The sequence below is a fragment of the Eleginops maclovinus genome, chromosome 11 (genome assembly GCF_036324505.1).
Source record: "Eleginops maclovinus isolate JMC-PN-2008 ecotype Puerto Natales chromosome 11, JC_Emac_rtc_rv5, whole genome shotgun sequence".
In the NCBI taxonomy this organism is placed as follows: Eukaryota; Metazoa; Chordata; class Actinopteri; order Perciformes; family Eleginopidae; genus Eleginops; species Eleginops maclovinus.
In genome coordinates, this window is record NC_086359.1 from 12,601,449 (window position 1) to 12,625,792 (window position 24,344).

At 38.9% G+C, this 24,344-nt stretch overlaps 1 protein-coding gene across 1 annotated transcript; it reads left to right on the top strand.

Moving 5' to 3' along the window:
* Positions 1–1,790: 1,790 nt before the first annotated feature.
* On the top strand, positions 1,791–20,730 carry LOC134872258 (sodium- and chloride-dependent GABA transporter 2-like). Its single transcript, XM_063895478.1, has 15 exons — positions 1,791–2,068; positions 2,202–2,217; positions 10,213–10,331; positions 10,524–10,664; positions 10,910–10,997; positions 11,458–11,590; positions 13,312–13,446; positions 13,551–13,654; positions 14,277–14,401; positions 15,511–15,623; positions 15,714–15,848; positions 17,107–17,209; positions 17,410–17,510; positions 17,806–17,976; positions 20,015–20,730. Exons 1-15 carry the CDS (start codon positions 1,879–1,881, stop codon positions 20,135–20,137), a joined length of 1,797 nt encoding a protein of 598 aa, XP_063751548.1. The 5' UTR covers positions 1,791–1,878; the 3' UTR covers positions 20,138–20,730.
* Positions 20,731–24,344: the final 3,614 nt, after the last annotated feature.

Here is a 24,344-nt window from a genome sequence, read left to right on the forward strand (position 1 = left end):
AGGTGCTATAAAAAGTTAATATGATTTATAATCAGTGGTAAGATTGAATAGTTTTGAACAGTCACTGGTCAACAATCGTATGTTCAGCTGATATTTCGTTATCTGATTCCAACAATGCTCACCGATGACTAATCTGTTTATACTGTGAAGTTTGAAGAAGGGCCTTGCTAAAGCAATGTGCCTGTTCGTTTCAGGTTGTTATTAGCATTAGTATATCCTTGACACTGAAACCGGAACTGTTGCTTTCTCACGGTCAATTTTTAAATCAAAAGATGAACAGGGGAACCTTAAAATCTACATCAATGTCGACACTAAGCTTTAAGTTTCTTTAACCAATGACTGGTGATTTCTTCTGTTGTTATTGAACTGTTTCTCAGAGGTATCTCTGTCGGTTTCTGCCCTCTCAATTGACAACATGTTTGACCCAGTGTGCAGTGTTTTGTTTTGTACAAAGCATAACTTTTTACATAAAGTAAAGAAGACTTTTTGAATGAAATGTATGAAGGACTGTTCAAAAATATATAGCAGTACTCTCAGGCATCTGACTTTTTTTGGGACTGCCGATTCCAACCTTTTAACTGTAGGGGAGATTCTTTAAATCCGAATCTATAGATTGTATATCTCTATCTTAGAAAGGATTTATTAATATTGAATTAAATAAAGTGTACTCTTCAAGAATAATGGATCCTCTTGTTTCCCGTTATACGGGTTACATAATAACCATGACCCAAATAAAACATGTTAAATTGTATTTTTCAATTGCTACTATTTTCATATGCAATAATTCCAAGCCCTATCACAAAAACAGTTTGATTGAATTGAAAGGATCAGGTGTCCTTTGTAGAAAGACTTATTCTGGAAAAAAAATAAAAACATGTACAGTATGTGCCCTTTACTGTCTCACTGAGTGAGAGATAGTGCCCCCTATTGTTCGATCACTGAATTGTTTGTTCGTTTATTTGTTGAACTCTGGTTTAAGTTCTCTGCTTACAAAAAAATAAGAAAGCCATTCATAAATACTACAATAAACGCCTTAAGCAAATGTATATTTTAGCTACTTGCGTCATTCTTCCTTGTCAGCCTTGAAGTGTGTTTTCTGCAAGGTTATTGTAATCACATATTTATACAGTTATATCTGAATTGAAGGCATGGCAACGTTTATTTATATAGCAACTTTCAACACAAGGCAATTCAAAGTGCTTTATAAAAATGAAAGACATTAAGAGCATTTAGAAGTAGTGCAGCATAAACACATTATAAAATGGCATTTAAAAACAGTCATTTAAAAGCAAAGATAATAAAATGAACACAACAGGTGTAATATACATGAATAAAAGTTATAATGCAGAATGAAAGGTACAGTGCAATGTTGGATAAGAGCAGTTCAATTAAAAGGCAGCAGCAAAGTGGGGCAGACAAAACACTGAAGAAGTTAAGTCTGAAGTCACTTCAGACTTAAACTATGCAGTGTGCAAACTGCATAGTTTTGCAACTAAATGCTTTGCGTTGAGTATCGGACGTGACCACTTTCGCTATCTCATCTACCTGTTGAAACGAGAAAGACTGCTTTCCACGTCTCCTTGCTTAATCTGTTTCGGTTCTATTAGCATTATTTTCTCATTCCCCCCTGCTCCAACCTTGAACCCCATACCCCCACTTCCAATGTCCATCTACGTGCAGCATAAATAGTTGGAGTATCAGCCAATAGCACTCTCAGTCACAGGACTAGAGCATTCCCCAAGACAGCATCACATCACGTCAAGCTGTTCAGGCTGATCCAGTGTCAGAGTTTTGCACCAATTTGCATGTGGGCTCAGGAGATACTGTCACTGCAGAGGGACTTCAGGAAACGCACTTAAGTGAGTTCAAGGACGAAATATGGCCATCAACACAAAGAATGGCATCCACACAGTGGCGGTGCTAAGCGGACACCCACACATGTCTAAAGATAATGAGGGACGGGGTTATTGGGGAAGCAAAGCCGAGTTCATCCTGACTGTGATGGGTGCAATCATTGGACCTGGCAATGTATGGAGGTTTCCTTACCTGTGTTACAGAAACGGCGGAGGTGAGTTATTTTCACACAGCAACTGTTGATCTGAGTTTGCGAAAAAGTGAATATAGAAGTATAATTTAAGTGTTTTATAGTGTTATCTTTCCATCGCTGCATAAAGAAGTAAAGTTTATTTTCTTTTTTGCAGGCGTGTTCTTCATACCATCCCACACAGCAAAAATACTCCGCGGTGGATCCGCCCCGGAGTTCATCCTCCGGAGGTCGTCCTCCGGAACGGATCCGCCAAACTGATCCGTATCGGCGTCCACTTGCACGCCGCGTATCATCCGCCGCGGAGGCGTTGCGCGGACCCAAAAAGGACCCGTATATCACCCGTAACGGATCCGCGCTCAAAAGCTCACCTCCGTAACGGGCACGGTTCGGACCCGCGACATCCGAGACGGACTCATTTCGTGTCCGCGTACTGCATCCGTCACGGACCCACTATTTTGTATCAGCTACGGACCCATTCCGGACTCATAAATGTTCCGGGCCGGGACCGTTTTGGATCCGTGTTAATGAACTTACTTTCTTATTAAGGGTAATCCTAATAAACTAAACCAGTTAAGCATTTGTTTCAAACAGGCTTTGTATTACATTCTAATTTGGCAGAAAACACACTTGTCTTGAACTGCAAAAGCCACATTTTAGGCTAATAGCCTACAAAAAAATAACCCGACAAATGATAACTGTTGTATTTAATGTATTGTATTTAATGATTGTTGATCTCTTTCGCCTTCCTGGTGGCCCGATCCCCAGCTAAATTAAACCAACGTATGGCGTGCTTGCTGATGTCTTCGTCCATTGCAGACTTGCAGGCAATTGGGTTTTTCCTCACGGCACCTGTAATCAGACAGAATTCATGTTTGTGACGGAACATTTCAATCGCACATTGGCCTATATGACGATGCGACACTGGAAAACCCAAGCAAACAAAATATTTACGGCTGACTAGGTGGGGTTCGACAACAATAGGCTATAACAAATATATCCAAGCCTAGAAAGTCTCCGAGCAGTGTAGAGTAATATGCAGAGACCACTCGATAGTAGAACTATGAGTACTATCCTAGTTAACAAGCAGTCATTTTAACCGGATAGTCAATATAAATAAACCTTGTTGCGATAGAACACGTTCTCTTCATATAGAACGAGCGCTTTTTATGCGTGTTCGCAAGGGGAAAATAGTCCAATCAATCTAATGCAAAAACGGCTAAACAGAGAAAAATGTAGGCCTAATAGTAAAGGTTCATACTGACTATTAAATACCTATGCATGATATATTACAAATATTCCGATTGATATAAAGTAGGGCCTGTGTTTTTTTTCAAGGTTAAAGAATCACAGTTAGAATAGAAATAGAATAGTTGATCACAGTTTAAAATGTTATCCTATTCACCTATCTCCTATGTCTCCCAATGGAAAATTAATTTGAAATCTCCAACTTTGACCTTGAAAAAAGTAGGCCTATGTTTACATTTTTAAATATCTTGGTCAGTAGAGGACAGTGTTCAGTGTCCAGTAAATGGCTGGAACAAGCCAGGTGCCTAGTAGGCCAGGTGCTGGATTGATACTTCTGAAGCCAGACTATCCACCACTAGATAGGACGGTTATTGATAAAGGGTGGGGTTATCGATAAGGGTTCCAAGACGTTATTTATTTTTAGTCAGAGCTGAGCAGATTGAATAGGGGAAAGCCGTGCTGAATTTTAGAGTGTAACTTTATTTAGTTTAGTGATTAGCAGTGTTTATTATTTTCTTGGGGGACACCTCCTTTTCCCCCACATTTCAGACTGTGAGATGGCAGGAAATAAACGAAGACGATTCATTTTGTCTGCTGCCTCCTTCATCCTTTTGAAGTGGCTACCGCTCAGCGCTACAGTATTCTATAATGTTGTGGGCAGCATTCAAGACAAAACAAAAGCACAATACTGCTCAAATTCAATGATATACCCTGACTGCACATGCAAAATGCTCAAATTCCATGACTTTCCATGACTGGAAAAACCTCTATTGAATTTCCAGGACCTCTACTGATATTCCAGGACGGGTGGGAACCCTGATATAAATGCATGGAAAACAAACTAATTAGAAAAGCTGTGAATTGTGGATAGGTACTTTGTGGCTGTGTTTGAACAACTACTTACAGAAAAGAAGAGGCCTACTGGCGTGGGGCAATTTTGGCGGCTTGCCAGGAAATCCAATTTAGCCAGAATCTGCTCGTTCTGGTGAACGATTTTCTGGAGCAGCGTCAATTTCTGGACCTCAAACGCTATTGAAAAACATGTAACATTTCTGTTATGGCACTGTATTCTCTTCTTCGAAACACTGAATGGAATATTGGTGTAATTTCAATGCAGTGTATATAATACCATATCATGTTTTACTGTTTAAGTCATTACTATTATTATTGCATTCATTGTGTATGTGGGCCAACTGCAGTACATAATTAAATCAATCTTGCAAGCCAAAAAACACACCATGGGCCAGATTTGGCTCATAGGCCTGAGTTTGCAATTTCTGAGTGACCTAGTAACCCTTTAATGTATCAGGTATTGCTCACCAGAGCAGGGGGCATCATGGTTCATTCCTCCATGCCTTGCTACGCTGGATCTTGGCGCTTCAGGAGGTGGTGAGAGTGCGGGTGCTGGTGCTGTTCCTGAGCGTTGGTGAAAATGGCAGTGTAAAAGAAGAGAATACAGTGCCATTAAAATGGTGTTCTTGTGCTAACCGTGGCTGATAAAACAAATGTGCTTCCATATTTAATAATTCAGAAATCAGTTCCTACCATGAGTCATCCTCTGCTTCGAAGCAGTTCCTCGGATGATAGGGGAGCTTTGAAGCTGGGACACACCTGCACCATGGCAATGGAGAGAAATTTGACATGTTAATATTTGAAAATGTAATTGCATGAAATCTTGCATAACGCAGGTGTATTCTGTTCATTTAGTATAGATTGACCAGGATATATCCTCCTTCATAACAAAACTATATTCATCAGCACTAACATTGTAATATTACCTCTATATGTTTTCACACATTTTATATGTTGCTGATTGTGTACTGTAAGTTGCTTTGTATAAAAAAGTTTGTCGCTTTGGATAATTGTTCAATATTATGCCAGACATCAGTCTTCACCTGGAGAGTTTACATTACCTTCAGGTGCCCCCATGTCCTCATCGCTGGAGGTGTCATCTCCAAAACGATGGCTGTTAAGTAAGCATATAATTACTGTTATATTAGTATACCTGGTCTCTTGACAATATTATTCCTGCTGTTACCAGCACATAGAAGCTGTGCAGGAAACCTTGAACTTTTGAACAAGGCAAATCTCACTTACACTGCCCTCCTAGGACGCTTAGATGGCAGACATGTCTCCAGCTCTGCATCCGTCTGCAGCTCGGAAGTGTTGCAGCCTTCCCCATAGGACCCGAGCATCGCCTCAGCATCCTTATAGTGGGCTAGAAGGAAATATTTACATTATACAGCTGCACAGAGGATTGATATACAGTAATATGCAACAGAGCACCCCTCTGAAATGTCAGGAAAAGCTCATTGTAAAAAAATGTATTTTCCTACAGAGATGCATAGTAGAACACTTGAGTGTAATCCTAAGAGCATTAAACAGCCCTCCATTGACCTGAAACTTACATACTGCAATTCATTATTGTGAACGTCAATAACAGCAGTATAAAATGTTTCAGAAATCACATGAAATCTTTTAGGAACATGGATTTTACCACAGCTTTTGATGACCCGCATATCGTATTGGAGCCAGTTTGGCTCTGGCTCCTCACAGTTAGCCACAGCTCTTTTAATTCGGTCAGAGCTTTTGAAACTTGGCCAGGACACCTCCCCATCGTCACACCAGCTGTCTGGCACCACAGCGATGTCGTTCGTGGCGGTGAAGGAGATGAGGTTGAAAGGCATACTACATATAGGCAGAAAGAAAAAATAATCACCAAAAAGTAATAGCATGGAGCTCAGGTCATGACAACAAGCAAGTCTTAGCAGTCAAGTTTGAGTGGAGTCCCTGCTATACCTCACTTAATAACATCATTGTCAGGGTGGAAGTCATAATTGTACTATTAACTGAATGAATTGTCATGTCCTATCAAAGCAATTCACATACAAACCCCCAACTCAGTTGAAGTTAGGACACTTGGTAAATTCTACTTTTTTTCATTTTCAAAATATTGAATTTTTAGATACGATAGCTGGAGATGACAACAGTGGCTAACCAAAATCAGCCAGGGATCAAAGACATATTGCCACCACTTTTGTAACTAATTTTGTAACTCATTTTACTGTGTATTGCATTGGGAAATATATGTTCATAGGACTATTGTGTGCCTATTATTGACACCACAGGTTTTATTGTACAGTAGATTTCACCTTTTTATAAAATACTTACGGCAATAAACATCCAGAGTGGTAGAACTAGTCAAAGTCATTAGTCATTTAGAACTGATTGAACTGAATAAAGAACTGATTGATTGAACTGATTGATTTTGAAATTTGGTCTAGTGGAGGAGGGGTATGGCCACAAAACCATGTTTGTGTGGGAAGGCTACATATTTTTGTTGCAGCCCTGCCACCTCAACTGACTGGAGTTCCTCAGACAGATTTGCTACCTCATAGACCCCTACTCTTTCAGAGTTGAATGGATATGTATAGAATGGAGACTGCTGAGTAAATTCTGAGTACACTGCATACACACCATTATCATTTTTCACTATGTTTTTTATTTGACATACCTTCTCCCCCACTAGAAAAATGTTGTCCCCTGTTGTTATTTTAATAACCCACCTGTCACCTTCCATCTCCCCATATTGGGACCGAGTTTGCATCCCAGCAACAGTTGGGCCAACAAAATGCTCCTTTTTAAATTGGTTCACTTTCTTTTCTAATTTGGGAGTTTCAGGCAACTCTGACAGGCGTCTAATTATTTGAGCCAGAGGGAACTCAGACTTGCGAATAAGTTTTTTTATTTTCCCAAGGTGGTTCTCAAAGGGGAACGCAGAGAATGAGTCCAGACTGCCATGCCTCTTTACCTCATCCGCCAGGTGGACCAGCCCGTGAACATTGTATACAATATTGTCAGTCCCATATAGCTCCCCAAAATGCTGAACAAAACTCTTGAGCATTTCCCCGGCATAATTGATAAGGTCTTGGTATGGGGGTACTAGAATTGAAATTGCCGATGACAAAAGCAAAAAGTTGTTATACATGTTTTCGTCTAACCTTGCTGCCAGCACAACAGGGCCACTATAAAGAAGGAATTGACGGAACTCCGTGGCTTTCCAACGGTCCAAATCTCTTAGCGACCGTGGTCTTCTGGCAAATTCAACTGGCACATAGGGCCTCATTGACACAAGCTCCACTGATATTCTGTCAACTATTCCAGCTGGCAGCCTTACCGGTAAGGGCCCCCGGAGCCAGGTTTTAAGTAGTTTTTTTACCACACCCAGACAGACCAGGTGCATGTAGTCAAGTGGAAATTGTGTCACCATGCCAACATTAACGTTTTCAAAGGGATGTGGCCCCTCATGGTGGTGACGTTCATCCAGAAATTGGTTGAAAGAAATGTCAGTCCGATCAGGGTACTGTGGTCCGGGGAAAGACATGCGCCTGTTTTGATAGATGCCTGGGTGTGTGCATTTATCACACCCATGGTATGCATTATGGGCCTTTATCTTTTTTACGAAGGCCCGTGCTGGTGTGTCACATACTACGGTGTCTAGTACAATTCGGAAGAATTTTTCTTCAAAGGAAAACCCTCCTTCTAACCCTCCTAATTCACAGACAAAGTCTGACAGGAACTCGTGGGCCGAGGTGGGTTTTTTATGCCCACTATACATCCCAATGACGACTGGTTCTTTTACGGGTACAGACACTAGCAAGCCAAGTATGGGCCACAGCTGGACACTGGAGCTTTTAAAGAGTGGTAGCCCATCTATATTTATTTGTAATCTCAGTGTCATGCCCTCTGCCAGTGTTTTTAGATATTTCGTGAGTACAGATTTGAGTGACTTCACTACTCCAAAATGGTAATACTGCCCACCAGCCTTGTTCTGTATCGTATACTCTGTCTTGGTTCGCAGTAGGGTTCTAGCATCTTTTGGCAAATTTGGATGGCTGGTTCTTAGTATACTGAGGAGTGCAGTAAGAGCAACCAAAGAGATGCCAAAATGTACAGCCCAATTTGCAATGTTGTCCAGGAGTCTGCTTTGTTGGCCATCATCCTCTTCAGAATCTGAGGCATCAGAATCTGAGGATGTCCTTGGACCATGCCCACAACACATGGTAGGCCATGGTAGGTTTCCTGCTCCTATGCCACCACCCCCCTCCTCCTCCCCCTCCCCCTCCTCCTCCTCCTCCCCCTCCTCCTCCTCCCCCTCCCCCTCCTCCTCCTCCATTAAAACTACCCCTGTAACTCCCCTGTCACAATTTCTGTCACCCATTCCTATTTCTGTCATGTCAACGTCAGTCATAGTAATTTCTTGAAGTCGCTTTTGGACGTCTATGTGGGTCCTCCTTCGAATTGTGTGCGAGCAGACAGGCAGAGTCTTTCTATTCATTTTTGTTCTAAAAAAAAAAAATTGCCTGCAATCAGGTGGAAGCACTGTTTGTAACATTATAGATACACACATGGTTTTGGGGTGGTATTATTGATGGGCTTTGGCATCCAACAGGTCTAGACAGGGGCGTAACCACCATAGACATTGAGGGGGACAAGTCCCTCCCAATGTTGGGAAATTACCAATCTGTCCCCTCCAATATTTTGTCTAATATGTGACATATGACAAATAAGTTCTATATCTATTTCATGGGGTTAGGATTTGTCTTACAGGTCACCCTAAAATGCACTAGAATGCAGGAAATGGCATCTAAGAAATCAAAAATATTCTGGGGGAGGACCCCAAGACCCCCCGCTGGCCTATGCTGTTCACAATGGTCTATACTTCTATTTTGGACCCCCCCCCCCCAATATCTATACTATGGTTTCGCCCTTGGGACTAGATAATATGACCCCTTACTTTAGAGAAAATCATTTCATACCGACAACACAGCCGACTGCAAGGAGTTGTGGTGTGAACGTGTTTAATTCATTTTAATATCTTCAGTGACCATAATTTGTGGCTATAACTTTAATATCTCCCGAACGGACCTGAAAAGGAGCTCATGTCTATTTGACCAATGGACAGCGCTAGCTAGTGGCTGGCTACCACGTAGATTAGCTGATACCAATATGCTAACTCCCATATCTTGTGTTGCTTGTCAAAGTAGCAACACGGACGTGTTCTGTTCTCAGACCTAACGATCAGTGTGATTGTTCACGGATTTTATGTTATAAGATATCAGGATACAGGATATGAAGTATGATAACATAGAATGTATTACTAACTGATATGTGTAATAGCATTTCATCACTCAAAGTGGTTCGCGGGTTTAGCTAGCTCATGGCTAGCTAGCATTCTTGCTAAACACAGGCGGCTACAAGATAGACGGTGGTCACTTCTTGTATAGCACCGATGTATAACGGTATTATAACACTAGCTTTGAATTATTTGTGTAACAACTATCTAGCCCCTATAACTTATCGGCCATCTGTGTAATACAGACTAGTCTATCTAGCCATATGATAGTGGCAATTCACCCGCACCATTGCGAACAGTTCTGTTCTACCCATTCAGGGAAATCTGGAAATCTGTTTTACATAACTTACACCGTTTTCCTATAATTGTATTCCAAGTCATAAGCAAGTTTGACAATATCCATATAATGAAAATTATATAGGGACGATCTACTTTTATGTAACAATATAATAAATGTAAAAATCAATACTTACTTTGCGAGCTCAAAATTATGCTGTGCTGGCCGTGCGTCCGTTGGAATGATGGCGCGTCCGCGTCTGCGTATCCGATACGGGTGTGTCGCGGAGCCGCATTTTGACAGTAGAGGCAGAAGGACTTTGGTAGAGGCGCGTCCGTGTTTGTGAATCAGATTTGGATCCGGTCATGATCCGCGTTTTGACAGTAGAATGTGCGGCGGCGCGCGGTGGCGACGCTGATCCGCCAAGCGGAACCAAAACGAATGTGACAGTAACGCGGATGTGATGACTTGAAAGCGGATCCGTATCGGAGTCCTCTGCTGTGTGGGATACTTCTTGTTCATGTTTACATGCGGAATCCCGTTATTCTTCCTTGAGACGGCATTAGGACAGTACACCAGCCAGGGGAGTATAACGTGCTGGAGAAAGATTTGTCCGCTTTTCCAAGGTAATGCCTCAAAATGCCTTATGTCACTAGAATTTCACATTTCATTTGTCTCTACATAATAATTGTGATCTTATTATTGACTTTATGCACCGGTCTCTCTGTACCGAATTGACAGTGTTGAGTGCAACAAGCTACTATTATCTGCATGCCACACTCACTCCCTCTTGTATTTTTCTCTTTCTTTTTTTCCAGGCATGGGCTATGCCAGTCACTTAATCACTGCATTTAGTGCCACCTCTTATATTGTCATCATTGCATGGGCGTTCTTTTACCTGTTCTCATCATTCAGTGCGGACTTGCCTTGGGCCACATGTGGACACGAGTGGAACACAGGTAAGCTATCTTCAAGCCCTGATATTGAATATGAATAATGTATTTCTAGCTACTGATTTGATTACTTATTTCACTGCAATATTGCTATAATAAAAGTGTGTGTGTGATGTGTAACGCACAGGATATGATGTGTTACTCCCGCAGTGATAGGAAAAGCAAAAAGATAGAAAAATGTCTTTCAGATAAAAGTATCTGTTTTTTTGCTGTTTTGTTATCTCTGTTTTTACATTGTTTTATTTTCCCAGACTCTTGTCTGGATCCATCCGATCCAAATGTGAGCCTCAGCATGACTTCCAGACTGAATAGCACTCTTCCTGTCATGGAGTTCTGGCAGTAAGCATGAAGTCAACATTTCAAGTTTAATAGATGTTTTTTCTGTCGATCATTTACCTTTGTCTCTCCCTCCCTTTTTATTACACCACTAGTCTGGAGTGATGTGGAAACATTTTAAAAGTTATGACATGTAGGGCAGCCAATATCATTTATATAAAATACTGTATATTTTTCCATCCACTGCAAGCTCACTCTGGGGAGTTTATCATCACGTTGTCTCTACTGGAAAGACACCATATCCTGTTTTAGGGCTTTTAAAATTAACCTTGGGTGCCCCCCCTCCACTCCCATTATTGAGAACAGCTCTGATTTTCTCTCATCCCTTTCGGTCACTTATCACCATCTATTCTGCTGCTTAGTTTTCCACTTTCCCTTTGATTCTCGCTCTCTCTTTCACTTATAATTATTATTTAATTTTGCTCTCACTCTAACCCCACCATTAATCCCCTTCTCTGCCCAGGCACCGGGTTTTGAAAATCTCTACTGGTATTGAGGACGTTGGTAGCTTGAGGTGGGAACTTGTCTTGTGTCTCATCCTGACATGGGTCCTCTGCTACTTTTGCGTTTGGAAAGGAATCAAGTCAACAGGAAAGGTTAGCTGGTTAAACATTTAACAACATTCTTAAATGGTTTACCTTTTTGTGAGAAATTACAACACTTAAAGGCCCAAATGAAGTGTTTTGTTTTTTGTTTTTTTAGCAGCAGAGGTTAATTTCCAGTTTGTTTGTAAAGTAAAGTTATTTTAAAGTTACACTATTACTAAAACTGACATTTACTCTTTTAGTTTACATACACAAGGCAAACTTTACTGTAGATATGAATTGCAAATACTAGTGTATATGGGCAAAAGTTATTTTTTAACCTACACTTGAGTTCACTCTCACTTACACCCTTTCCACAAAAAAGTGGAGTACCTAATACAACAACACGGACAGTATCACTCACTGCTTCACAACATGTACAGTTACAAATGGAGCCCATACAGCCAGCAACTGATATATAGGTTTATGAATTGGCGTTCCACAATCACACTACCATGTGACTAATATTATATAGAAAAAGACAAGACCTAATGTGCTCAAGATTTAAAGGACGTTAAAAGGCAGTGTTTACATCAGCAGTTTTTTTACAAGATATATTATCCACCGTTATAATGCTAATCACAGTTAGGGGTGAGGGGTCTATGACCCTGTGACCCTGTGATCCTGTGACCTGTGACCCTGTGTGCTTATAAAACACAGAGATGTTATGGGGGTTTTTTTTCTAAGGGAACTAGCTCCTGGTAGGTTCTACAAAAGGCTTATTTGTTCCATTATGGGGGCAGACTATGAGTCATTTTCAGGTCCTAAGCTCGCAATACAAATGAGACTCTATGAGTTAGGTTTTGCGGTTGATTTAATCAGATATCTGAGAAGATAAGAAATACAGAAAGGATCTGAGGAGTCTATTATAGTCCACACTGTTGACGTCTAACAGAAATGTTTAGCTTAAGGGATTTGCTCTTACTTGTATCCGTCAGCAATTATACCCACGTTATTGCTTTGCTCTAAGTCCCAGACAGAGAGTTAATCCAGGCTCTTATTTACTGTTTACATCTCAGCTGGGTGTTTAGTTTAGAAGTTGTTATTGGCAGTAGTCAGTCACTTTAGTTTGGCATCTTGCAAATCGAGATATTTAGCTTAATGATATTAGCTGACAAGTTTATTTTAGGGATACAAGTTCTGCAAGGGTTACATTTGAGTTGTGGTAAAGCTCAAGGTTTAGTAGTTGTAAGGGTTAGGTAGGGGAGAAACATAGACAGTGCAGATTCCCACACTAATGAATAATAAGACAGGTTTGGAAAGGGTTAGGATTATGTAGGGTTTCCTCTAGCTCGAAAGAAGGGATAGGAAGGTGGTTTAAAACAATGCAAGTTTAAATGTTTAGGATCAGGCCAAATGGTGGGTGAGTAAATATCCCAGATAAGGCTTAGGGAACCCTCTATGTGCTTTGATGGTCCTCATAAGTCATGCAATACCTGGTAGTTAGGATTTGGTGTGTCTCCAAAACATTCAAGGTTCACTTTAATTTGACCCATGTCCGGTTTAAGGCGTCTATTAGATAATGAAGGTGTTCAAAATCTGATGCTACATAATAACAATATAAGATGTAGCCACCTGTTACCATATTAGCATGTTTGAGCTCATGTTAATTCATAAGTGAGAAGTGATTGTTTTCACATTAGTGCTAAAACAATCAGTCGATTCATTGATTTGTCGATTCATCGATTGTACAAAGGTGCATGATAGCGATAACTTTCTTTGTTTCTCTTCAGGCGGCTTATTTTACAGCTACCTTCCCCTTCATTATGCTGTTTATTCTGCTCATCCGTGGTGTTACCCTCCCGGGTGCAATGGACGGGATCATTTACTACCTCTACCCTGATATCTCCCGCCTTTCAGATCCCCAGGTAAGCCCATATGTGATCTTTTGAGAGGAACCACTATTGTTTCCTTTACACAGATTCATAAGCATACACACAGATATTGTTTTCACAGATATATTTGCTTTCAGGTGTGGATGGATGCTGGAACTCAGATATTCTTCTCCTATGCCATCGGCCTTGGATTTCTAACTTCTCTTGGGAGTTACAACACCTACAACAATGACTGTTACAAGTAAGCACAGGCCTAACTTGTCAAAACGATTATTGTTTTTGAAAAATGTTGGTGTTTCTTGTTCTTTATATAATATCTCCGCAAAAAAAATATTTCTGTCATTTTAACAGGTTCCCAACAAAATTAGCCAATCACAACTTTCTCTTGTCATAAATATAATTCATCTGACTGATCTTAGGCTTTATGTATTCTGCCACACTGTTGAACTTGACTACCACTTGAACTGAATAATAATGGGTTTATTCCAACGAATGGTGTTCCTGGTCAGAAATGACCAGCCATAGAAAAGTAAATGGATGAGACTTTACTACGTTCAAGTAGCATACATCATATAAAACTTTACAAAACACCCCCACACCACAACCAACTGAAACTGAGTGTAAATTATAAGTGGTTTAATTTAAAAGGTCTTTAGGACATGATTTCCAAAAATAAGTGTAGAACTTGTAAAAATGACTAAGAATTAAGTTGGCCAGGAACACCATGAAACAAGGTACAGTTGATAAGAGAAAGAGCAAAGAGCTATGCTGCAATGGCAAGATTTTTTAAAACGTTTATTTAAAGATTTATCAAATCATCAATTCAGTTCAGATTTTTAAAACTGTGTTCATTTTCCTTTCAGGGACTGTTTTTACTTGTGTCTACTGAACAGTGGCACCAGCATTGTGTCAGGCTTCGCAATTTTCTCTGTTTTGGGTTTCATGACCAACGAGCAAGGGGTGGATATTTCTGAAGTAGCTCAATCAGGCAAGTACTGACTTCTCTAATTTCACTTTATATTGAGCAGTAGAGGGACAAACAGGTATATTGCATTAACTGCTCAGCTTTTTTAAATTGCAAGAAACTTTCCCTGCAAAAGACTCCCTGTGTCGAAAAATGTGCCAATTTATGTGATGTTCCTTATCCTCTTATCTTTCCAATTTAAGAGGCTTACGCCTGTCATCTTTAGTTCTTTTTTTAAGCTTAAGAATTTTCTTCTCATATTACTTTTTACTTTAAGCATGCAGCTCACATCAAGTTAGTGTGATTACAGTTAACCAGCCATCAGAGCTGAAAAATATAATAAGTGTCAGACAAATTATTACCGTTATCTTTGGAGTCATTAACTAATGCATGATTTATATTTGTTATTTTTGGCAACTATTCCAAACTATAACTGCATCAACAGATTATATTGTTTCAGTTGTTGTTGTTGTTTCAGATGGAACTTTGGGAAGTTTGGGCACACACACAATACCTCCCACTGGGTGAAAACAACTCCAGAAATGTCAACAAAGAGCTTGCTTACTAATGCACCAATGCTGGCAGTTGCATTAATATAAAATTCAAAATGATCATTAATGCAATAGATTCAGCTCATTCATACAAGTTATATGCTGTTTTTGTGTGCTACAAATACATAACACACCAGAATGATCTTTTGTAAAACCCTGTGTATATATTTTCTTTTCTCTTTTAATTGTTGTATAATTTTGAGCCCTGCCTGCATGCAGTTTATGTTCCCTCCCTGTTTTGTTTTTTTTTACAAGTATTTGCTGTTCTAGTTTCTAAGGGAGGTTTTAAAAGCAAGTCTCTATTTTTTTCCTTGAATACGTCTAACCATGGTGGACTATTGCAACTCCCCCAAGTAGTAATAAGGGGATGCCTTCCTGGTCATCCTATTTGGACAACATTGGATGATGCGGCATTCTTGAATAGCTCTCAACTACAGGATGAATTGCCATGTCATTTGTCTAATGCAATCATCATAATAATTTTAGTTTGCCTAATACTTTGGTATTTCTTTAAATGTGGAAGAGATATTTTTGCTGTTACCTTAAATGTATGTTTCTGTTCTTGTTACATTTTGTGTGCAGGTCCAGGGTTGGCATTCATTGTCTACCCACGCGCTGTAGCCATGATGCCCATGCCTCAGGTGTGGTCGGTGTGTTTCTTCCTCATGATCATTCTGCTCGGATTGGACAGTCAGGTACCGGCCAAACCTCTCTGAATGAATACATGTAGGACTGAATGAATAAACGAAGGTCTGACTCTCTTTACTCTCACTGCTTTCTTACAGTTTGTTGGTCTGGAGTGTCTGATGACGTCACTGACTGATTTGTTCCCTGCCCTGCGCCAAGGGTACAGACGTGAGTTGGTTCTGCTGGCTATCTGCTGTACCTGCTGCATGCTGGGACTCTCACTGGTCACTGAGGTTTGTACAGTAAACTCCATGCCAGACAGTTAGCTTTCTATATCCTTTATGCTACACTTTAATGCTTGGGAAACTGGTAACATTTTACAGAAATCAAAGCAGAGATAACAGGGTATGAAAGGGACTTTAAAATAACTAACTACATGCGCACCTCCATCAAGGCCAAAGGCCCTATCCTGCAAGTGGAAAATATGATTTACATGTATAACAACATTTAATGTGTTATAACTTGGCAAATAGTACACACTCTCACTAAGATTCATGTAAAACATGGCAGTAGTAATGCATAATACAGCTAAAATGACAAAGAAAACACAACATTCTTGATTAATAAAGTCAATTCAACATCACACATGTTGTTTAGTGATGTCGATTACTTCCAAGACTGGTAAGCCTTTATGTTTCTGTCCAAAGCAAATTCTCTAAAAAGGTATTGCACACATGCTACAGAAAAAGACAAATTGGCATTTGGATGCAGTCAAACCTCCCTCTGCTGCTCTGGGCTTGCAGGAGAGGCTTTTTTTATTCCCTTTTCATAGAAATATGAGAATTCCTTTTGAGAGTTGCATGGATGAAAAGAAAAAAGGAAAAGTAATTAAAATAAAGCTGTTTTTCTCTAACAATATTAAAGCGTGCAACCATAGTAAAAATAAAGACAATATACACTTCAAGCTGCTATACTGTACCTTGGATATCCTTCCCACAGCATCCCAGATCTTACTCAACTGACCTCCTCTATCTTCATAATAACATCTCAATCTCTCCAGATGTAATGTGTTTGCCAATTCTTCCAACCACAAGTCACACCTTGCTCTAGAGTCCCTTGTTCACATTTGTAATATTTACTTTGTGTAATCTCCATTTAAATCACAAAAGCAATTTCTTTTTCATACTACTGACTAGTGATAAGTAGCTTGTTTCTCCAAGAGTGGCTATGAGCCCATCAGTTTAATGGCAGAATGTATTAAATAACTGATCATAGATTGATTGCAACCAAGTGAAACATTAGAACAAAGAACTGTATAATAGTGCATCTTATACAAAGGCATAGACATACATTAGCAACATGACACATTAATATACCTGAAATATCAGAATATTCAGATGTCAATCAGATTTTAATTTGATCTTGAAGCTCATTCCCACAATGCTTTTAACTTTTTACTTTGAAGAACCTGGGGAAATATGTGGACAATGATTAAGATAAGAACGTTTTTGGGAGAAAGTTTATTTGAAGTTGTTTTGTCATTGTTTTTAGGGAGGGATGTACCTGCTCCAGCTGTTGGACCATCATGTCTGCAGCGGCACTACCCTTCTGCTCCTCTCCCTCTGCCAGTCTGTCAGCATTTCCTGGGTCTATGGTGAGTCAAAGACCACACAAATAAATTAAACTATTCTTGCCAAAATGTATATCCTCTTCAAACACTGTTTTTTCATATTATGAAAACTCGTATTACAACTTATTCCAACAGGGTAAAAAAACACTATGTAAATGTGATGATAAATAAAAGATCAACTAAGACAATATTGAGCTTTCAGATATCTTTCTTGTCTCTAAAAGGTGCTGACCGTTTCTATGGCAACATCACAGATATGATTGGGTATCGTCCAAACCCATTGATGAAGTACTGCTGGCGCTACATCACTCCCTTCATCTGTTTTGTAAGAGTTTTGTCCTTTCATACATTGATGTTTCTTCCATGTGTGTTGCTTTACTTCTCATGATCATTTCATTTGGTGTATGATACAATACAATTTTGTAGATTCATTACAGATGAATATGTAAACACAAAAAAGCTAGATTTATTGAACGTGAAACACTTTTCCTATGTCTTCCCCTTTTTACCTTATTTTACAGATAATCACACTGAGTTAATTTTCAAAGGTCTGTCTGAGTTATGCAGTTACCTAATAGACTGTACGTGTTATTAATCCCCTTTGTCTCCTCTAATCACAGGGCACCTTTATCTTCTCTATCATCAAATACTCGCCGCTGAGGTTCAATAATACTTATGTTTATCCATTATGGGCTAACATCTTGGGATGGTTCATTGCCAGTGTGTCCCTCTCCCTCATCCCATTCTTTATGGTATACAAAATGATGCATGAAAAAGGCAGTATTCGACAGGTAAGCATAACTATTTTGTTTCCCATTAAATTGTACAAATACGGTTACATCTTGCTACAAACATTATTCAAAGTTAAATTGAGAAGACCAGTGTAGGCAAAATCATCATGACTTCACTGATATTGAATATTTAAACCACTGATTTGAATCATTTTGTTCATGTTCGCAGTTGCTGTTAAAAGTTTTGATTTGTTAAAAGGTTGTCTTGACACCTTTTGTGTACAGTATACAAAAAAATTAAATAAACATAAGATTAAATCACTGTACTAGAAGTCAAATTGATCTTTGAAGACTTGCGTTACGTTTGCACATTGAGATTTATAATACAAATAATAATCAATCAATTAAATAAAAGAAATAAACCTTTATTGAGTCCCGGGCAGTATAAATGATACCCAGCAGGTTGATGAGGTAGATGAGATCCACTTTACCAGCTGCAACACTAAACGGATACATTATTGGATGACTAATTTGCCTACATTTGATTATGTGATTATATTATTAATATAATAGTATAATCATTATTCTGATTTGGACCATTTTGCACGTTATTTTTGTACTTTAAGTATGTTGAGTCAGTATCATGTCAATTTTATAATGTAGTGCTAGTTTTATAAAATCTGAATACTTATTCCCCCCGACTTTAAACTGGTTGTATTATTTACTTTTCCTTTGAACAGATCCCATTAAAAACATTTAAGAGCAACAACGAGTCCTTCTGACAAGTATAATGTGTGCAGCCACCGGCCACTGGGGCCTAGCGAACAGCTAAAGTAGTCATGGTACAGAGCCCTCCTTCTACCGTTCTAAAACTCACCTCCTATCCTGAAAATAAACTACATTTTAAATACAATGACCATTGTCAACAAGGCAAGCAGAGAAAAAGCCAAACATGTCATGCATTCAGCAGATGAGAGACAGAAAGAAAACTGAAAAAGGAGAGGGGCAAATCCATAGCTGTCTGCTAAGCTACAGCGGCTAAGGTTAGCAAAGATGAAATAAATATGATAACAATTGTGTTTTGAGCGAAAGTGTCGTTAAGAGCAGGATAGAGCTTTGAGCAGTTCTGGATGATATGTAGATGTCTTTCTGGTAGTTACATCCGTTAGGGACGCTAGGTTTCGCTAGCTCTGTGCCTGCCTGTGTGCGCTATGGTGCGCGCCGACCCTCGCCGACTAGAACCCGCATGAGAGATGTGACGCAGTACGTAACCCCGCTCCCCGGGCGAGATGCCCCAAAATTTCACAGCAGCAAAAAAGGAACTCATAGAAACCGGAAATCACGACATACGCTTACCGTTCTACGTCAGCAACGCTACGCTGTGGAAGACGTCCGGTTGAATCTGGTCTTTGCATTATTTAGCCACGTAGTTTCATAGAGTGACATTGTTGTGTGTTTATCCCAAATACAGGATGTGAATATTCCCACCTCATTGTATTATTTACTATTAGCTGAGTAACGTTTGCTTAAAACAATGTCTAGTTGTTTCGGGAAAATATTAACATTGTTTGACGATTAGTATTCTAAAAACGTCTTCAAATTGAAGAGGTTAGGTATGAGAAGTCACATAGAACTGAAAATTATTGTTAGATTTATTTTTTGTTTTGTTTGATTTGAAGAATAAGTGAACTTTACAATAACAGAAATATCAGATTAAAAAAAGTGTCCCACAGAGGGGAAATCGCGGAAAAACTAGAGATGGAGATTAAAAAACATATCACACATTAGATAAATAGGCATGCAAATAGTATTTAAAGTGAAATGAAATCAAATGAAATTGTACAGAAGTACACATTGAGGGGAAATAAGTAAGTTAACAGTATTTATCAAATAAAATAGACTGTAGCATTTTAGATTACTGTGTGGTATCAGGTTGATTGCAGTGGTAAATTAAAATAAATAGAGGTGAACATTGCAAATAGTCTCTCATGGTTTGAACAGAGTAATAAAGAATGGAGCATCCTTTTATCCTCAGCGACTGAACTTTTTTTTTTCAGTTCAGTTTTTCTTTAATCTTGATTCTCTTTTTTCCCCTCAGCGTTTCTTGATTGTCTTCAAGCCTGCCGACCTCACCTTGGACCAAAAAGGTCTTCCTACACTTGGAACCACTACCAATGTGGAGCTGAAGCCCTTATCCCCAAATGGAGAACTTACTCAGTGAGCCCAGACAGAGGTTTTTCAAGAGTAATGTTACTTCAAAGTCAATGACATGCTACTCTTAAGTGAATGTGATGACTATTTCTCATTTTAAGCCAACATTTATTTTTGAGTTGCTTCATGAATACAGGGCTATTGCTTCATCACCAGAAAGTAAATGGTTTGCCTAATTGTAACTTTTTTGTGATTAATAATTTTGCAGGGATAATTCTGTAAAGATTCAAGGATGTGTTTCTTTTGAAAGAAAGAGCATTGTGCTGTTTTGTTGTACATAAACATTAGCCTGAGTTGAATTCTAGAACATTTACTGGCTAAGTTATTTTAAAATCTCACTCAATTGGCATATATTTGTATCTAAATATCACATGGGGAATGTATGAACCCTAGTGCTACATATGCCTGTATATAACCTTTTAATACTCCTTAAAACAATAATACGTGCCTTACAACAGCATATTTAGGTTATTACACCTTGATATAGAGTACAGCAGCTGTAGGACTTTACATCTGCAGATGGCGTTCAGCCATTTGTCATGCACTATTGTTCAAGAATAAATATTTTTCATATTGTCCATTAAACCTGGTACTTTGGCCTATGTTATTATTATGTTATGTATTTTGTATACCCTGTCTGGCAACTTTGGATACCTGACAAAAAGTCCTCAAGACATAACTTGCTTCCCTGGTGGTAGTAGAGCCAACAATGGCACATATCATCACCAACACTTCAGGAAGGAAAGGACATGCAAGTATTCACTTGCACATTATTTTGACACCTCCAGGGAGTTCGGGGTGGTGGTAAACGTTCACATGCAAACTGTCATTAAACCAAATTGAGTTAATGGGCACCTAACCCCGTGGCAAAATACATTTTGATTGAAAGGGCATATGAGTTCCAAAAAGTAAATGGAGATGACTTTAAGTAAAGAAAGGTGCATGATTAATTTGTTTACAATGCGATGGCGATCAAAACAAAAGTTGTAATGCCTTTTTAACTGGTAGCTACTTTCCCATCTAATCATTGGATAAAGAAGATGAAGATGAGCATGTTTTGCATGTAGAGATTTTTCTGACTCATCAGACATCAGTTTCTGGACTAAACATAATGAATAATAGTAACAGTAGTAAAAAAACAAGGTATATTATGCTCCCAGAGGACTTGAAGGGAAAGCTGGCATTTTGACATACTGTATTAAGTTAACACAAATGTATGTCTAACACTTATTATTCAGGATTACTCAGATTGTGTAACACTTTCATGGCAAAAAAAACCCCTGTATGCGCTTTTGGTGTGATAACAAACTCATTTCCCTTTGCAATATTTTTCATTTCCTAAAAGTGCTGAGGATTTACTGAGAGAGCCTCTGCGGAGGAGGTAAAGTCAGGGTGGATGGTTGGGCCAAAATGTACTGCATGTTGTGCTTGTCAATAACTCGTCCTAAGATCAGCTTGACCTTTCTAGTGTCAGTTTAGTGTCCATGTGTTGAAAGAGCTCTCATTTCCGTTTCCACTTGATACAAATGTGTAAATTCAAGAGGGAACACAAAACCTGATGAGAATTATGTTTAGATTAATCATAGGCGATGCACACAGCTGTGAACACACAAGTGGTTGATTTATTGTATGTACTGCACTTTACTTTATCTCTTCTCCCCTTTTTGTTTTTATTACAGTTTCAGGAACGTGCACATACAAGGTCACGCTTTTTTTGTTCTACAGAAGCTTTTTTGCCGTGTTATTTTACTAAATATATCTTTTTGAATTCTCTGAGAATAAATGATTTGGACAATCTGATAGAATAACACCTTCTCAGACCATACATTCAATGTTGTTGAAGCAGGTTTAAACAACCCTAATTGTGATACATTTAAGTCACAAACATATTGGAATGGTGACCAATAGGTGCGCCGCATTTCTCAACATTTATTTACATTTCTGGGACCATTTTAGCTACTATTTTTGGTTACCAAATAATCGTATAATAACTTTCCATTTGAATTCCCTCTACATACACGAGATGGTAACCAAATGTGCTTCAATGCATATTTCTTTATCTTGTGGTTTCTCTCTTTACGTTTCGATTTCCCGACTCCTTTTCAGAGTGTATTATTCACATTCATGCCCAAATATATTTGATAAAGTTAGAATACAGTATAACTCTCCATTCATAAATTGGAGACCCTTTAAAAAGAAAAAACGCCCTTTCACCAATCCTTCTAAACTAATTCTAAGTCTACTAACTTCCTTTTAAATCTTATGTAATTACAGTCTGCTACACTACTCCACTTTGCTTTATCCAATCTTCTTTATCATCAAAAAATATACCCCTTATTTTTCCTCTGAACTGTAAAAGCACTGTTTGGTAAATCTTGCTAATAAAATATAGAAAGTTATGAAAGTTTGGCATCTTGGCATCACTGATATCAATCAGTTACAATTTCTTCCTCTAACATAAACTAAAGCCCTTTGGTGCTTTTTGGCTGGGAAAATCCAATGGAGGAAGACACTTATTGTGTTAACACTTTTATGCTTTTGTAAAAGGTTGTTTTGTTCAGCTTACCATTATGAATAAGGAGCTGTGTGATCGGCACACAACTGAATGTGTTGGCAGAACATGCAGCACAGCAGGATATCTCAGAAAATCCTCTGTATAAACAGTTTGCATAACAATTTTTGGGGATTGAATAACTTGAAAAATGTAGGAGGTCCTCCCTGCTTAACTTTGGTCATAATTTAGAATAACTTACTAAATGTATCCTATTGTCCTAAGTACAATAATCTTTTTTCAATTACTTTTTAAAATTAAGTCACTTGGTACTTTGCATTCATGTGTAACAGACAGAGAGAGAACACTGAATTTCTCTACTGATTAGAGAAGACTTGTTCTTCTACTTTTTTGTCCTCTTCTTCTTTGTCCTCTTCTTCTTTGTCTTCTTCTTCTGATAAGTCATACAAAATATAACAAAGATGGTGAAGTAAACCTCAATGAGGAACTTTCAGAAATCAAGCCAAGGCAAAAAGTCATGGTGTGAATATGAGTTTGATCGTTGAACACATCATAAGTTGTCTTAAATTGGTTATTGAAGTTCTATAGATTACTGTTATTTTGCATCAACCTTAAGGTTCAAGGGACTAAACCAACACCTATACTAACACTTAAAAAAATAAAGATATTATTGTGATATTGAGCAAATTTTTGGGGGGAAAAAGGGGAAAAGATAACCAAAGTAACGAAACATGATAGGAGACTACACCTCAATGCATCATTATCAAACACTATCATATCTGATTTTCAGGTGTTGAAAGTGCAAAAGGTGAGGGTGCAGGGAGTCTTTCGGTGTGAGAATAATGCTGTGCCTCAAAATGTATTTAGCATTTACATTCACTGTTTTGAGCATATGAATGTTTCCTGATGCAAATTATATGTCAAGATGCAGTGCACACAAATACTGTACTCATAACAGTCATGAATTGATTGTGTAAGGCTGCACATTTCTCACCTTCAAACACAGTCTTGGCTACTTAACAGCAGTTGCTGTAACAGATGTCACTTTTGTTAAAAGTTTTTATTTCAAAAGCTGAGCCAGGTCCTGGCATGAACCAGTGTGGCCCCAGGGACCAAGAGAAGGTGTGTGCATGAGAACCAAAATAATAAATTAAGCACAGCTCCTGCATTTAAACTATCTTCAGGATTGTGACCTGACTGAATCTACACCACGTGAGTTCATGACTGTACGTCTAGCTCCATGTTGCAATAGCACAACCTTCTTTCACTTTTCAGTGCGCATTCCAGCTTGAGTAATTCTCTGTACGTTTACCAAGCCACATTCCCCCTGGGCCCGAGCAAGCTGCCACATCAACAGTGAGAACACAGTCAATGCTGTGGGAGGTCATTTATATGTTAGGAATTTGTATTAACACTCGCAAACTATGACCTTAAGTTGGGATAGGAGGGTAAAAAAAATCCATAAATTTCAAACTGGACCTTTGAGGGTGTCAGTTTTCACAAAGACAGGAGGTCTGGTTTTATTAAAAAGGCTTAACGTGCATAAAGCTCAACATGTGCCTGGTGTAGATCCAGAATGTGATGATCTGTCATGTAGGGTGTTTTTTTTCATTGCTATTCTCACCCTGCTGACTGATGGGAGAAATCTCACACACTTGGGCCTAGAGACAGCACAGCTGCAGCGCTCTCTCTCTCCCTGCTTCTC

Bases quoted from the DNA above. Each gene is read 5' to 3' on its own strand.
- LOC134872258 (XM_063895478.1), top strand. From the start codon at position 1,879: ATGGCCATCAACACAAAGAATGGCATCCACACAGTGGCGGTGCTAAGC. The intron at 10,998-11,457 runs GTAAGCATGAAG...TTCTCTGCCCAG, and splicing joins CCTGTCATGGAGTTCTGGCA to GCACCGGGTTTTGAAAATCT. The intron at 17,511-17,805 runs GTAAGAGTTTTG...CTCTAATCACAG, and splicing joins TCACTCCCTTCATCTGTTTT to GGCACCTTTATCTTCTCTAT.